The sequence below is a fragment of the Scophthalmus maximus genome, chromosome 3, assembly GCF_022379125.1.
Source record: "Scophthalmus maximus strain ysfricsl-2021 chromosome 3, ASM2237912v1, whole genome shotgun sequence".
NCBI lineage: Eukaryota > Metazoa > Chordata > Actinopteri > Pleuronectiformes > Scophthalmidae > Scophthalmus > Scophthalmus maximus.
The window spans coordinates 8,242,428-8,253,983 of NC_061517.1; the positions used below are offsets into that span (position 1 = coordinate 8,242,428).

The 11,556-nt window shown below is 45.2% G+C and overlaps 1 protein-coding gene across 2 annotated transcripts in view; it reads right to left on the reverse strand.

The window, feature by feature from the left end:
- Nucleotides 1–394: 394 nt before the first annotated feature.
- plxnb3 (plexin B3) overlaps nt 395–11,556 on the reverse strand; it is a 43,831-nt gene continuing 32,669 nt past the window's right edge. For both annotated transcript variants that reach the window (XM_035645192.2, XM_035645193.2), the window contains 24 exons: nt 11,394–11,499; nt 11,027–11,163; nt 10,448–10,624; nt 10,200–10,365; nt 9,982–10,113; nt 9,489–9,593; nt 9,232–9,393; nt 8,720–8,871; nt 8,538–8,638; nt 8,197–8,414; nt 7,862–8,040; nt 7,332–7,398; nt 7,068–7,214; nt 6,813–6,893; nt 6,633–6,711; nt 6,439–6,542; nt 6,268–6,349; nt 5,705–5,871; nt 5,416–5,576; nt 5,197–5,344; nt 5,007–5,071; nt 4,646–4,721; nt 4,466–4,540; nt 395–4,039 (listed from right to left, as the gene is read on the reverse strand). In XM_035645192.2, coding sequence (XP_035501085.1) covers nt 3,935–4,039; nt 4,466–4,540; nt 4,646–4,721; nt 5,007–5,071; nt 5,197–5,344; nt 5,416–5,576; nt 5,705–5,871; nt 6,268–6,349; nt 6,439–6,542; nt 6,633–6,711; nt 6,813–6,893; nt 7,068–7,214; nt 7,332–7,398; nt 7,862–8,040; nt 8,197–8,414; nt 8,538–8,638; nt 8,720–8,871; nt 9,232–9,393; nt 9,489–9,593; nt 9,982–10,113; nt 10,200–10,365; nt 10,448–10,624; nt 11,027–11,163; nt 11,394–11,499 — 2,992 coding nt within the window. In that variant the 3' untranslated portion in view covers nt 395–3,934. The remainder of the gene's footprint in view (nt 4,040–4,465; nt 4,541–4,645; nt 4,722–5,006; nt 5,072–5,196; nt 5,345–5,415; nt 5,577–5,704; nt 5,872–6,267; nt 6,350–6,438; nt 6,543–6,632; nt 6,712–6,812; nt 6,894–7,067; nt 7,215–7,331; nt 7,399–7,861; nt 8,041–8,196; nt 8,415–8,537; nt 8,639–8,719; nt 8,872–9,231; nt 9,394–9,488; nt 9,594–9,981; nt 10,114–10,199; nt 10,366–10,447; nt 10,625–11,026; nt 11,164–11,393; nt 11,500–11,556) is intronic.

Consider the following 11,556-nt stretch of genomic DNA (forward strand, 5'->3'; position numbering starts at 1 on the left):
TATAGTGTTATTGACAGCTAGTAACGTCCAATCGGTACAGGTCACAGGTGTAGGTGGGCGTGTCTTCAGCTGTCAGTCAGGCCCCTTGCAAATACTTCTGTTTTAAAAACAAAACAGATTGGCTTAAAACGGCTGTTCACAAACCAATGGGACACTTCAAGGTGGGTTGATACTTGGTTCTGCCAAATAGACCGGCAGGCACATTGTAACATGTGATGTAGTTGTTGTTTTTTTAAAATCCAGGATTGCAAATGATGTGATTGAGGCTCAGAGTTTACTGTGGGACAGAAGGACTTTGTAACTTTGACTCACAGAAGAGAAAAACCTCATGTTAGTGTGTTTTAGTTTCATATGAGCAACAGTATGAACACATTAAAAACAATATACTACGGAGAACTGTTAAAATTATAACTTTATTTTTACATGATACAAACTGTGTTTGCCTCGTCACAATAAAAACAATGATCATCGTCGTCCTCAGGTATTTACAGGCACATTTACACACTGTTAGCAAACTGTACACAGTCAGTAGAAAAGCAGTCTGTGCTTCAGTACAACTCATCCAGGATTTGTTTCGTACAAACACTTTATAGTTTTCTTTCCCTTGTAAAAAAAAAAACACTCAGCAAAAAACACAGCCCAACCAATCAGAGCTGAGGACCTGTTTCATCATGTCCAGAATATTAGAAAACTGTACAGAGATCAGGAGGACAAAGGTCAAACTGTGACCTTTGACGTCCATTGATATACGTCGTCAGTAACGCCGGAGACTTTAAGCCCCGCCTTTCATCTTTATTTAAAAACAAAACAAAAATCTAGCTCGAAGAAGCACCAGAAATCATCATCATCATTACGTGCATGCAAATTTCCAATCTGATCAGAGAACTACAACTACGGGTCAAACACAGGCTCAAAAAACACACAAGGCAAAAACACAGAGGAGAACAGCAATAATCATATGAAGAAATATATAGAAGCTGCTGTCAGTCAGCAGGAAGAAAACATTGAGTTTCAAACATCTCATATAAAACAAGAGCTGTTTCAGGTCTGTGCTTCAGTCCAGCAGCACAGACGACCACTGACAGTCAGTCCGTCCATTTACTTATTGCCTGGTGGGTTCAGTCTCGGCTCGAGCCCATTTACACCCAAACACACTCCAGGAAGGGTTCAGCTCCACTGTACAGACCCCGCCCACTAAATCCACACAGAAAACACATCGCTGTTAAATGATTTGTTACCATGAAGACACAGTTTGTTATTGCTGCTAATGTCGTCAGGCTTCAGCCAGGACGACAGTTGAGCTGATTGAGATCAAAGCTAAAAATATAAGCATGTATGTGTCCATACTGACAGAACAATGGAAGTACACAACTGTTCAGCATCAGCTAGAGGACAACAGCAACGTCACAAAGCTGCTACACGCACAGGTTCCACAAAAACAAGTGCGCTGTTTTAATATCTGTTCGTGTTTGTTACTATTGATGTTTACTGCAGTTTCAAACAGTTACTGTCAAAAGGCCAGCAAATCTGACAACACACAGGCGGTCTGGAGCCATCTGCGTTTACAGATGATACACAATCGCGTCAAAGCATTTGTAGCTATTAGCAGCTAGCACATTCTTCATACAAAGACCTCAAACAACCAGTACATAGACTTCTAATACATGTTTTTGTAACTTGACGGGTCATTGATGACGTCAGCATCAGGAGCTGACAATAATTTCAGTCGAGTAAGTGGAGCTTTTCTCAGTCTAACATGTTATACTGGCTGTTCTGTAATACAATGTAATGTTATACTGGCTGTTCTGTAATACAATGTAATGTTATACTGGCTGTTCTGTAATATAATGTAATGTTATACTGGCTGTGCATTACATCCAGTGTTAGACTTGTGGGGTGTTGGTACATGATGATCAGGGGTTTGTTGGTTTCCATCTCTCGTTCAATAAAAGTAAAACATAATATGAACTGGGATATATGATCATGTAGGCTGCTGTCAGAACAGACAGACAGACAGTGCCTCCTAGCTGCAAGAGTGAAGGCACAGCTGGGATAAATAGGTATAAATAGGACTGAAAATATGTACACACAATAAGTTAGTGACTTGCTAACACACACACACGCGCACACGCACACACACACACACTATAAACCCCCAGACTTCAGATTTTTTTAAATCATATTTATCTATCTTTGTTCTTTCAGCAGGTTCGACTTTAATGTTTAAGTTTCAGTCTGATTCTAGTTTCTGCTCGTCCTTCTTTTCTTCAGCTTTTCAACGCAAACTTATTTTTCATTTTCTGTACAAAAACAGCAGCGAGGTAAACTATGGTGAGCAAACACCTGCTGATCTAGTGGCTCCGGTAGATCTCACCTGTGCAGTCAGGTTTTATTTTAACAGAGGAAACCATAAAAAATAATTATATTGAAACTGAGAAACGGCTGCGATCAGTGGATTCTCTTCAGACAGACCTAAAGGTGGACCACCAGACCCGTCGGGACCAGAGACCAGGACACAGGCCTGACTGGAACAACAAACAACTGGATCCAAACCTGAATGGACCTGAGTCAGGGTTGAGGGACACGTGCGGCCCATGAGACAATTTGATTCATAAATACAAAAAACAACTCAGAAATACAAAAATATCCCATGAAAGCAATTCATTTATAAAACAAGAGGCTAACATTTCCTTCAGGGTGTGGCTCCTGACTGTACAGCTGTCAGCTCACCATCAGGGTTAAAAAACAAAACACCCAGCTGTAACGTGTCATTGCTGACATCATCCTGGAAAGTAGATGCTGAATGGACAAACAGTTATCATTTGTCAGTGTGTCTATTAAACTGACCAATGACAGGACATTACTAATCCAATCCAGATTAGACCAGGAACAATCTCATCCACAAAGTGACTCAACCTGATCTGGTCTACAAGAGACCAGAAGGAGCATCAAACCAAATGTGTCCGAAAGAAGAAGAACAGGACCCAACATAAGACCTGATGAAGAGGGACTCGAGGACTGGCTATCAGACCTGATCCACTTCGGACCGAGGACAAGACTCCTCGGTCTGCTCTGGATTGTTAGAGATGGAGCAGACGCATGTCAAAGTCAAACACCATCTGACGTGTCATTTGTCTGAACCTGTTACTTGACCTTTGTAAAAAAAACCTTCATCACCGATATAATTTGCACTTTCGTCTCCATAGCAACAAGCATCACTGAGCTATGATCTCATCTGCTGCACGCTGATGACGACAAATGAACCTGAGAACCCTGGACAGTCAATCTGGGCCAGACCCAGAAGTGCGGAAGACCACAGTGGGCATGGTCAGGTTACCTGAGCCGCTTCAGGTGAGTCAGATTCAGCGACAAGGAAACGATGAGAAAGTGGATTCAGACTGAAACAATGTGAAAATTCACTGATTCCGTTTGTGTCAATGAACGTCCCTGAACTTTATACTTTCAATAAAAAACATCAGTTGATCAATAATCAATACAAAACTGTTACAATTGTGCTTTTTGACTCTTTGCAGGCAGCAGAACAGCACAGCAGGGAACTCTAGGAAATATAGTGCAAGGCAGCAGAAGATGGTGTTCCCTGATCGGATTGGTTAGATTGTCGTTTTACATCACAGACGGGCGTGTCCGGTTGGTTTAGGTTTGGTTTAGGTTAGATTCAGTGTTTAATAAACAGGACGTTACTGCTGCTGCAGAGTGACGAGATCTCCTGAGAGTGACACACGCGCACACACACACACGCACGCACACACGCCACACAAACACACACACAAACACACACTCACACGCACACGCACACACAGCAGGAAGACACGATGTTGAAAGGCGTCTAGTGATTGGTTAGAGCTGCTGAAGAAGATTTGTCTTCATCCTCCTTCTCACTGGGGCTCTAACTGTCTCCAGGGTTCAGAGGTCATCAGAGGTCGGTGACCTTGTTCTCCACCAGGGCGGCAACCTGTTGCAGCCGATAGGCCAACTGCATCTTCTGCCCTGAACTGTCCTCCTCCAGAGACATGATGATCTGAGAAACAGACAGGTACAGACAGACAGATACACACAGTTACAGGGTTATTTGACGTGAAAGGCTGATGACAGAAAGTTAAGAAATTAATTTTTAGTTCTGTGAAAAGTTAATAAGCAATAAAGAAATAAAATAAATAATACATAAATAAAAAAACATAATAAATGAAAAATGAATAAAATATATATAAAAAGGTTAAACTTCTAGAACAAAGATCAGATCAGGTTTGTGATGACATATAATCTGAGATATAATATATTTATAATATCGGATATATCATCTGAGAAGTGTGGTGATGTCAGGTCACATAATAATAATAATAATAATAATAATACATTTCATTTATAGAGCACTTTTCATTGCTAAAAGTAATCTCAAAGTGCTAAATGAGCTACACCGGTGTGTGCGGGTGTGTGTGTGTGTTACCTGGTCGTAATATTTGTTGATGTACTTGTAGAGTTCATGAAGTGCAACAAGACTGTTCATCTCTGAAGCAAAACTCTGAAACAAACAACGTCAAGTCCTTTTCATAAGCATGTCTGCATACATATACACAAATATATAGATTATATATATATATTAAGGTGTGTTTGATTGTTTACTGACCCCCGACAGTTCAGTTAGAGTAGAATTCATCTCCTGATAACAACCTGACGCAGCACTGTGGATATCACTGTAATACCTGTGTAAGACAGAACCACACGAACATAGACAACACACAGTTTACATGGTGTGACATTACTTTAACATCCTTATTAGCAATGTTGGTGTCTGTGAGTGAAGTGGATACTGTGCAACAGTGAGTGTGTTTCTATGGCAAATGTAAGTCAGTAAGTTTGTTTCTATGGTAACTGTACGTCAGTGAGTTTGTGTTTCTATGATAACTGTACATCAATGAGGGTGTTTTGAATGGTAGCTGACCTGTACATGTTAAAACTGTGTTCACTCTGACAGGAGTGTGTCTCACCTCTCGACCAGCTGCTTGTATCGGGGTATCTCTCTGGCATACAGCAGCTTGTTGACAGGAGAGTCCTGAATGGACATAGATATCATGAGGTCATATGACAATAATAATAATAATAATAATAATAATGTGTACACTGATACTTCACACTGTTCAGAGAGAGAGAGACGGACGGATGGAGACGAAGTCGTACCCGCCCCACTTTGTGCTCGGAGGTGGTGCAGGAGTCGATAAAGGTCTGAGCAATGACGGACAGGATGGCATCGATGCTGTCTGTCACCTGAACGTCCAAAACAAACTGAGGGTTCTTCAGGATGTTCACCCAGAACCTGAGAGGGAGACTGGAGACAGATAGACAGGTCAGAGAGACAGACAGGTGACCAGGTGTGTCTCATGACCAGCGATGTCTCACCTGTTTGTCTTCCAGATGTGGACGGTCTCAGGGTCGTCAATGCCATGTTTCTCGGCCATGTCATCAAGGAAGTCAAAGAAAAATCTGACAGCAATTGGAGGAGGACGCTTGGTGCTGAGAATCGCCACAAAGACATCATCCACAAACTTCTGCAATGTCCCCTGGAATGTCATAGTTCAAGAGAGAGACAAGTCTGGTCAGGTAAATCTCAGGTATGTTAATGTATGTGTTAGCTTCATGGACAGCAGTCTGGTCAGGTAAATCTCAGGAGTGTTACTGTGTGTGTTACCTTCATGGACAGCAGTCTGGTCAGGTAAATCTCAGGTATGGCCTTGGCTCGTTCTCTCTCCCTCATGCTGCTCTTTCGGTGTTTTGGAATTTCAGGATCTTCACTGCTCTTCACCAGGTGCCACAGACGGAGACCTTCCTCCTCCTCGCCCTCGAGCATCGGTGTTTCTACAGCAGCCACACAGAGAGATGTTAATCACCATGATGACCAATAAGGAAACACAGATGATAGTTGTTGGTTCTACGTGGTTCTCTTTGTGTTAGTTTTGGTTTTCATTTGCCCTGTGCTGTAGGTGTTCAAGAAGGTTCTGCTTGTCTTGTTCTGGGTTTCAGATGTTCTCTTCAGATTGGTCCTCTCTTTCTTGGTTGTGGCTTGAATATATGCTAGATGGTTCATATCCTAAATGGTCAAGATGGTCTTGATAAGTTCTAAATATTTCTGTGTCCACTGCAGGTTCTTTATGGAACTTTTGCACTGGTTCTGGGCTCTAGATGTTCTATGTGGTTCACTCTGTTCTGGGTTCTCTTCTGTAAGTTCTGGATGTTGATGTGTTGTGTTCTTACTCTCTCCAGTCTGGAAGACCTGGTTGACTCCAACTCCACTCTGAGAACGAGGAATCAGAGCGACAGTCGCTCCATCAGGAACCTGAGGAACAAGAAGAAAAGAGAAAGAACAGAACATGAAGAGGGGAGTAGTGGATGTGAAAGTGCATTCTGATTGGTTGTTTTTTTTACCTTGTAGTGCTGCAGAGTGTTAATTCGTTTCCAGCGACCCTGAACCACTGCAGTGACATCATCATCCGACAGGGTCAGGTGACCCGCCTGACCGGAACGCCACTCTGTCATCAAACAAGGCACAGATAGGTGAGACAGGTGAAGCAGGTGAGAAAGTACAGTGTGTGCGCGTGTGTGTGTGTGTGTATGTGTACCCAGGTCAAGACTGTCGGCTGCTGGTCTCTGAGAGAATGGAGCTCCCCTGTATACCTGATCCATGATCTTATCCTTCACCTTCAGACAGAGAGACAGACAGGTGAGAGGGAGACAGGTGAAAGCAAGACATGCAGCTGGTAATCAGACAGACAGGTACAGAGAGACGGGCAGGTACCTACCTGTGTGATGGTGTCGGTGTCGAGGACTTTAACGGGACACGGCTGAACCTCAACACCATTCTTCACCAAGACCGTCAGAGTCTGACAGACAGGTACAGGGAGACAGATACAGACAAGTACAGAGGGAGACAGACAGGTAGAGAGAGAGACAGGTTTACACTTATTTATCGTTTCGAAGATGTTGCACCACCTTGTTTTCCACCTGTCCAGTGTATGAGTAACAGACAGGTGAGATGTGTGTGTTGCCGGGGTTACCATGGTGCAGAAATCTATGTCCTCTCGCAGCAGGTGACTGTCATTTAGCGTTCGTTTGGCCTTTCCTGTCACAGCGTCCACCGGCCCTTTGTCCACCTGGTACTTAATGGCTCTGTAGAGCATGTAGAGAGGCTCCCCTGCAACCTCCTGACAGACAGACAGACCGACAGGTACACAGAGAGAAGGGTAAACAGGTGAGGGTCAGTCTAGTCACAGACAGGTCACAGCGAAGAAAGTCAGGTAAAAAAACAGACAGGGATTTACCTTGAGGAAGGAGTAGAGGCAGATCGACATCCAGTTGGTCAACATCTTCTCTACGACTGTCTCTGTCCTGAAACACAGACGGGCAGACAGACAGGTCAGAGGGACAGACATTTATCCAGACTGTTCTTATCAGAGGAAGATATGGACCTGGACCTAGAATGTACAGCACACTGCACCCGGCCAGCTAACCAGCTGTTCCTGAACCCTGACGGTCGAAGAACCTCATGGAATCTTTTCTTTTTTTCCATATCAGACCATGGCCCTAAAGCTTTTTAAGTGAGAGCGTGCTTGAGGCATTACACCTTCAGGTCCTCTAGGGGGGAACTAGAACACCTTGTGTGTTGAACTTTGACGTGCTGTGTCTGAGGACCAGAATCTAAAGACAGCTCAGTTTCCATGAACCTGATATCCTTTGGTGTATTTTTTTCAGAAGAATGAATCTGTGTTGAGTTTGACGTTTGCAGACCTGGTGATTTTAAACATGAAACACCCTCAGATTTCACAGACCAAGGTGCATTTGTATTACGTACCGGCGTAGCATGAGTTTGGGGTTCTTGGCGACGTACTGCTGGACCAGGTCCTGCAGCAGGTTCTTCATGACCTCGGTGAAGTACTCCAGTTTATCATGAAGGGCGATGGTGAGCAGACTCGCAACGTAACCGCGGTCTCTCTGAGAGAAACCCTGCTGGGCCTCCAGAGTGTGGATAAACTGAGACAGAGACAGAGAGTCAACGTCACCTACAGGTCAAGGTGTCTCTTGTCCCCTGATCTGAGACCAGGGAACAGGAGACACCTGCAGGCCAAGTTGTCTCGTGGTCTGGGACCAGGGGAGGTCCCTCCTCCCACCCCCTCCCTCCTTACTCACCCTGCTGAGGAAGAGTCTGTTGTTGAGCAGGTTGTTGAGCTGCTGGAGGCCCTGTTCCACCGTCGGCCTTCGGGACTCCGGCAGGTCCAGCTGTCGACTCAACAGCGCTGTCTGCTGGCCGGGGAAGAAGACTCTCTCTGCATATGTCCTGTAGTCAAGCAGGGGGAGTCCTGGTCCTCCAACATCACTGCTCAAGTCCATCATCTCCGTCATCAGGTCTATAAGAAGGAGAGGGAGAAGAAGAAGTGGTGATAGGCTTAAGCCTCATGAATAGAAAAACTGATCGCTGATCGTCTTTATATACAGTCACTGGTCATGAGTGTGTATGTGAACACACTCACCTGTGAACTCTTTCCGACATTGATCGCCAACATTGATCTCCAGAGTTTCCAGTTGCAGTAAAACCTTTTTATAATCTCTGAGCGCCTGTTTACTCTTCCTCCTACAGAGACACAAAAAAAGGGAGTCAACGAGACGGTGGCATGCACCTGAAGGTGGCGGAGACAGATAGACAGGTACCTACCTGTACATGAGGATGACAACCAGCACTGACAGGATGATGACAGCTGCTCCTGCTGCCAAACTGATCTGAGCAGCCAATGGGACGGGAGACAGCAGAGAGTCACTGTCGTACTGAACCAATCCCAGGTCCACCTGCAGGTTCCCCATAAACACCTGGGAGGAAGACAGGGGTGAAGGGAGACAGACAAGGGGTGGGGGCAAGGAGGGAGGAAGACACATGGGGGGGTACACAGGGCGGGAAGAAGACAGGGAGACACAGACAGGGAGACTGATCTGTATATATTGTATATTGATATATTGTTATGTATATTGGGTATATACTGTATCTCTGTGTTTGTACAGTTATATACGTTGCTGCACTAAAAACATTGGGTAATTTCCGTTGAATGATTTTGACAAAAACACATTGCTCATATATATGTGTCTATATATACTGTATATTATGTTTATACTGTATCTCCTTGTATAATGTATATATTGTAGGTATGTTAAAATCATGTGTGGTTGTGCTACCTGTAGGGCAGGCAGCTCGTTTCCGTCATCAACACTCATTGGTTGGATCTCTGGAGGTTCACAGTACAGGTGAGTGTTGTCAAGGGTTTTCACGTCACACTCCTGATCTCCAAGCCGAGCCCTCACTTCCTGTCTGGACATGGCTCTGGTCAGGTCCAGTCCCTGATGGACAGACAGGTAGACATCAGGACATGAGGACGGGTTGGTTGTGTCTGGTCCTGAACAGATGGACAGGCAGAGGCGGCGGGTTAGTTTACCTCCACAGCGATCACCCCTCCTGGTTTGAAACGATGCGGAGATTCAGGAAATTCTCGATTCAGAGGGAACAGCTCCGGGTTTGGATAATACGTGAAGCTTCTACCCTGAGAGACAGACAGGTAGGTGGACAGAGAGACAGACAGGTTGGTGTAAAGAGAAGCACAGAGAGACAGATAGGTTAATGGCCAGAAGGAGACACACAGGTGACTTTGTGTTTCTGAAAAGTTATAGATTTTAACATCAAACTCCACATTCAGCTGGTCTTTCAGGATAAAGCAGCTGAATCAGCTCCTGTTTGCAGTGAATACAGTGATGTACAGACATCTATCATTGGATCACTGATACTGAAGGACATTTAAAAACATCAAGACTCTCCATCTGCAGAGCAGAGGGCTTTACTTTGGATGACATCTGAGACAACTACAGTCACTGATGACTGATATGTCACTTCAGCACGTGTCTGAGGTTGGATGCAGACAGACAGACAGGTACCTTGATGCTCTCGTAGTGGACTCGGACGTTGTCCAGCTGAAACCAGACGCCTTTGACTTTGACCTCTGGGGTCACGGTGGGGGTTGGACAGGTCATCTGAGAGGATGAGACGATCGAACAGCGCTCCGACACCTGAGAGTCAGACAGGTGAGAGAGGTTCAATTAAATTCTGTACAGTTACTGACAGAGATCATCTCTAATTAGCCTGTTTGTATCACCGTTGTCATGGTGCTGTTGAAGACCAGCTGCTGCCTGGCAGAGAGGACAGTCAATCGTCTTCTCCGTTTCACCCTCTGGACGTCCAAAGGCTCCACCCACACTGATATGACTGGCTGCTGCACAACATCAAGGTTCCTGCCCGTCACAACGATGATACGCCCCCCTCTGCGGACAGGAAGTCAGCACCTTATTAGGGGATTACGTTAATCCAAGATTGATTATTGGTGATTGGTGATGAAGTTCTTACGCGAAGAAGCTCTCAGAAGGTTTGGCATCGGTGATAACAGGGTCATCAAGGTAACGGAAGGTGACGTTTGGAACGGTCCGCTCCGCTTTACCAAAGAACACCTGAACTGTAACGCCACCCGTCTGAGGACTGGAACCGGTCTGACACACCAACTGGGTGTCTTTGACCTCTGCTACACTGAGGACAGAGGAGAGAGGAGACCAGGAGAGAGGAGACGAGGAGAGAAGAGAGGAGAGAGGAGACAAGGAGAGAAAGAGACAAAGAGGCAAGAGGCGAGTAAAAAGGAGCGGAGAAAGAAGAAGACGAGGAGAGAGATGAGAAGAGAAGGCCAGAAGGAGATGAGTAAAGTGGTGAGGAGAGGAGACAAGGAGAGAAGAGACAGAGAGACGAGTAGAGAGGAGACAAGGAGACAATGAGAGGACATCAACATGTCAGTCAGTCTGTTCTATTGTCTGTTTCATAGTAGTAATAGTGTAGGTACAGTAGTGTCAGTACAGTAGTACTGTTGTATCATAGTACTGTAGTACCGTGGCACCATAGTACTGTAATACCCTAAAACTGTGGTACTGTAGTACTCACATGTAGCACGGCTGTGGCCCCAAGAAGGCGCTTAGGTCGGACATCTGTCCGGTCAGCAGCTGCTGTCCTCTGATGGTCAGCCTGGTTCCTCCAGAGATTGGACCTTTATCAGGAACCAGATCAATGAGCCGAGGGTCCTGAGCACGAAAACACAAGAACATGAGAACACAGGGGTTTTATCTGAGAACAGAGAGGAGCCTGAAAAGAAAAGGTTCATTGCCTACTGGAGATGAGACATTGTTCAGCCCTGCAGTGTGGTGCTGCCATGTCCCTGTGACCCTGGGGTCTGTGCTGCTGAGGTGATACAGAAACTAGGAAGTGGATGAGGGGCGAGACCACTGCTCTTACATATTGACAGGACTCTCACCTGATAGGTGAAGATCTGTGTCGACCTTCCAGGTGAGGTTGTTCCCACGGTAACCAGGACACTCCCTTTCCTCTGCTTCCCACTGGGCTGCAACTCACACACAACCCTACACCACACACACACAGAATTTCAAAATGCATTGCATAATGTGTTATCATGTTAA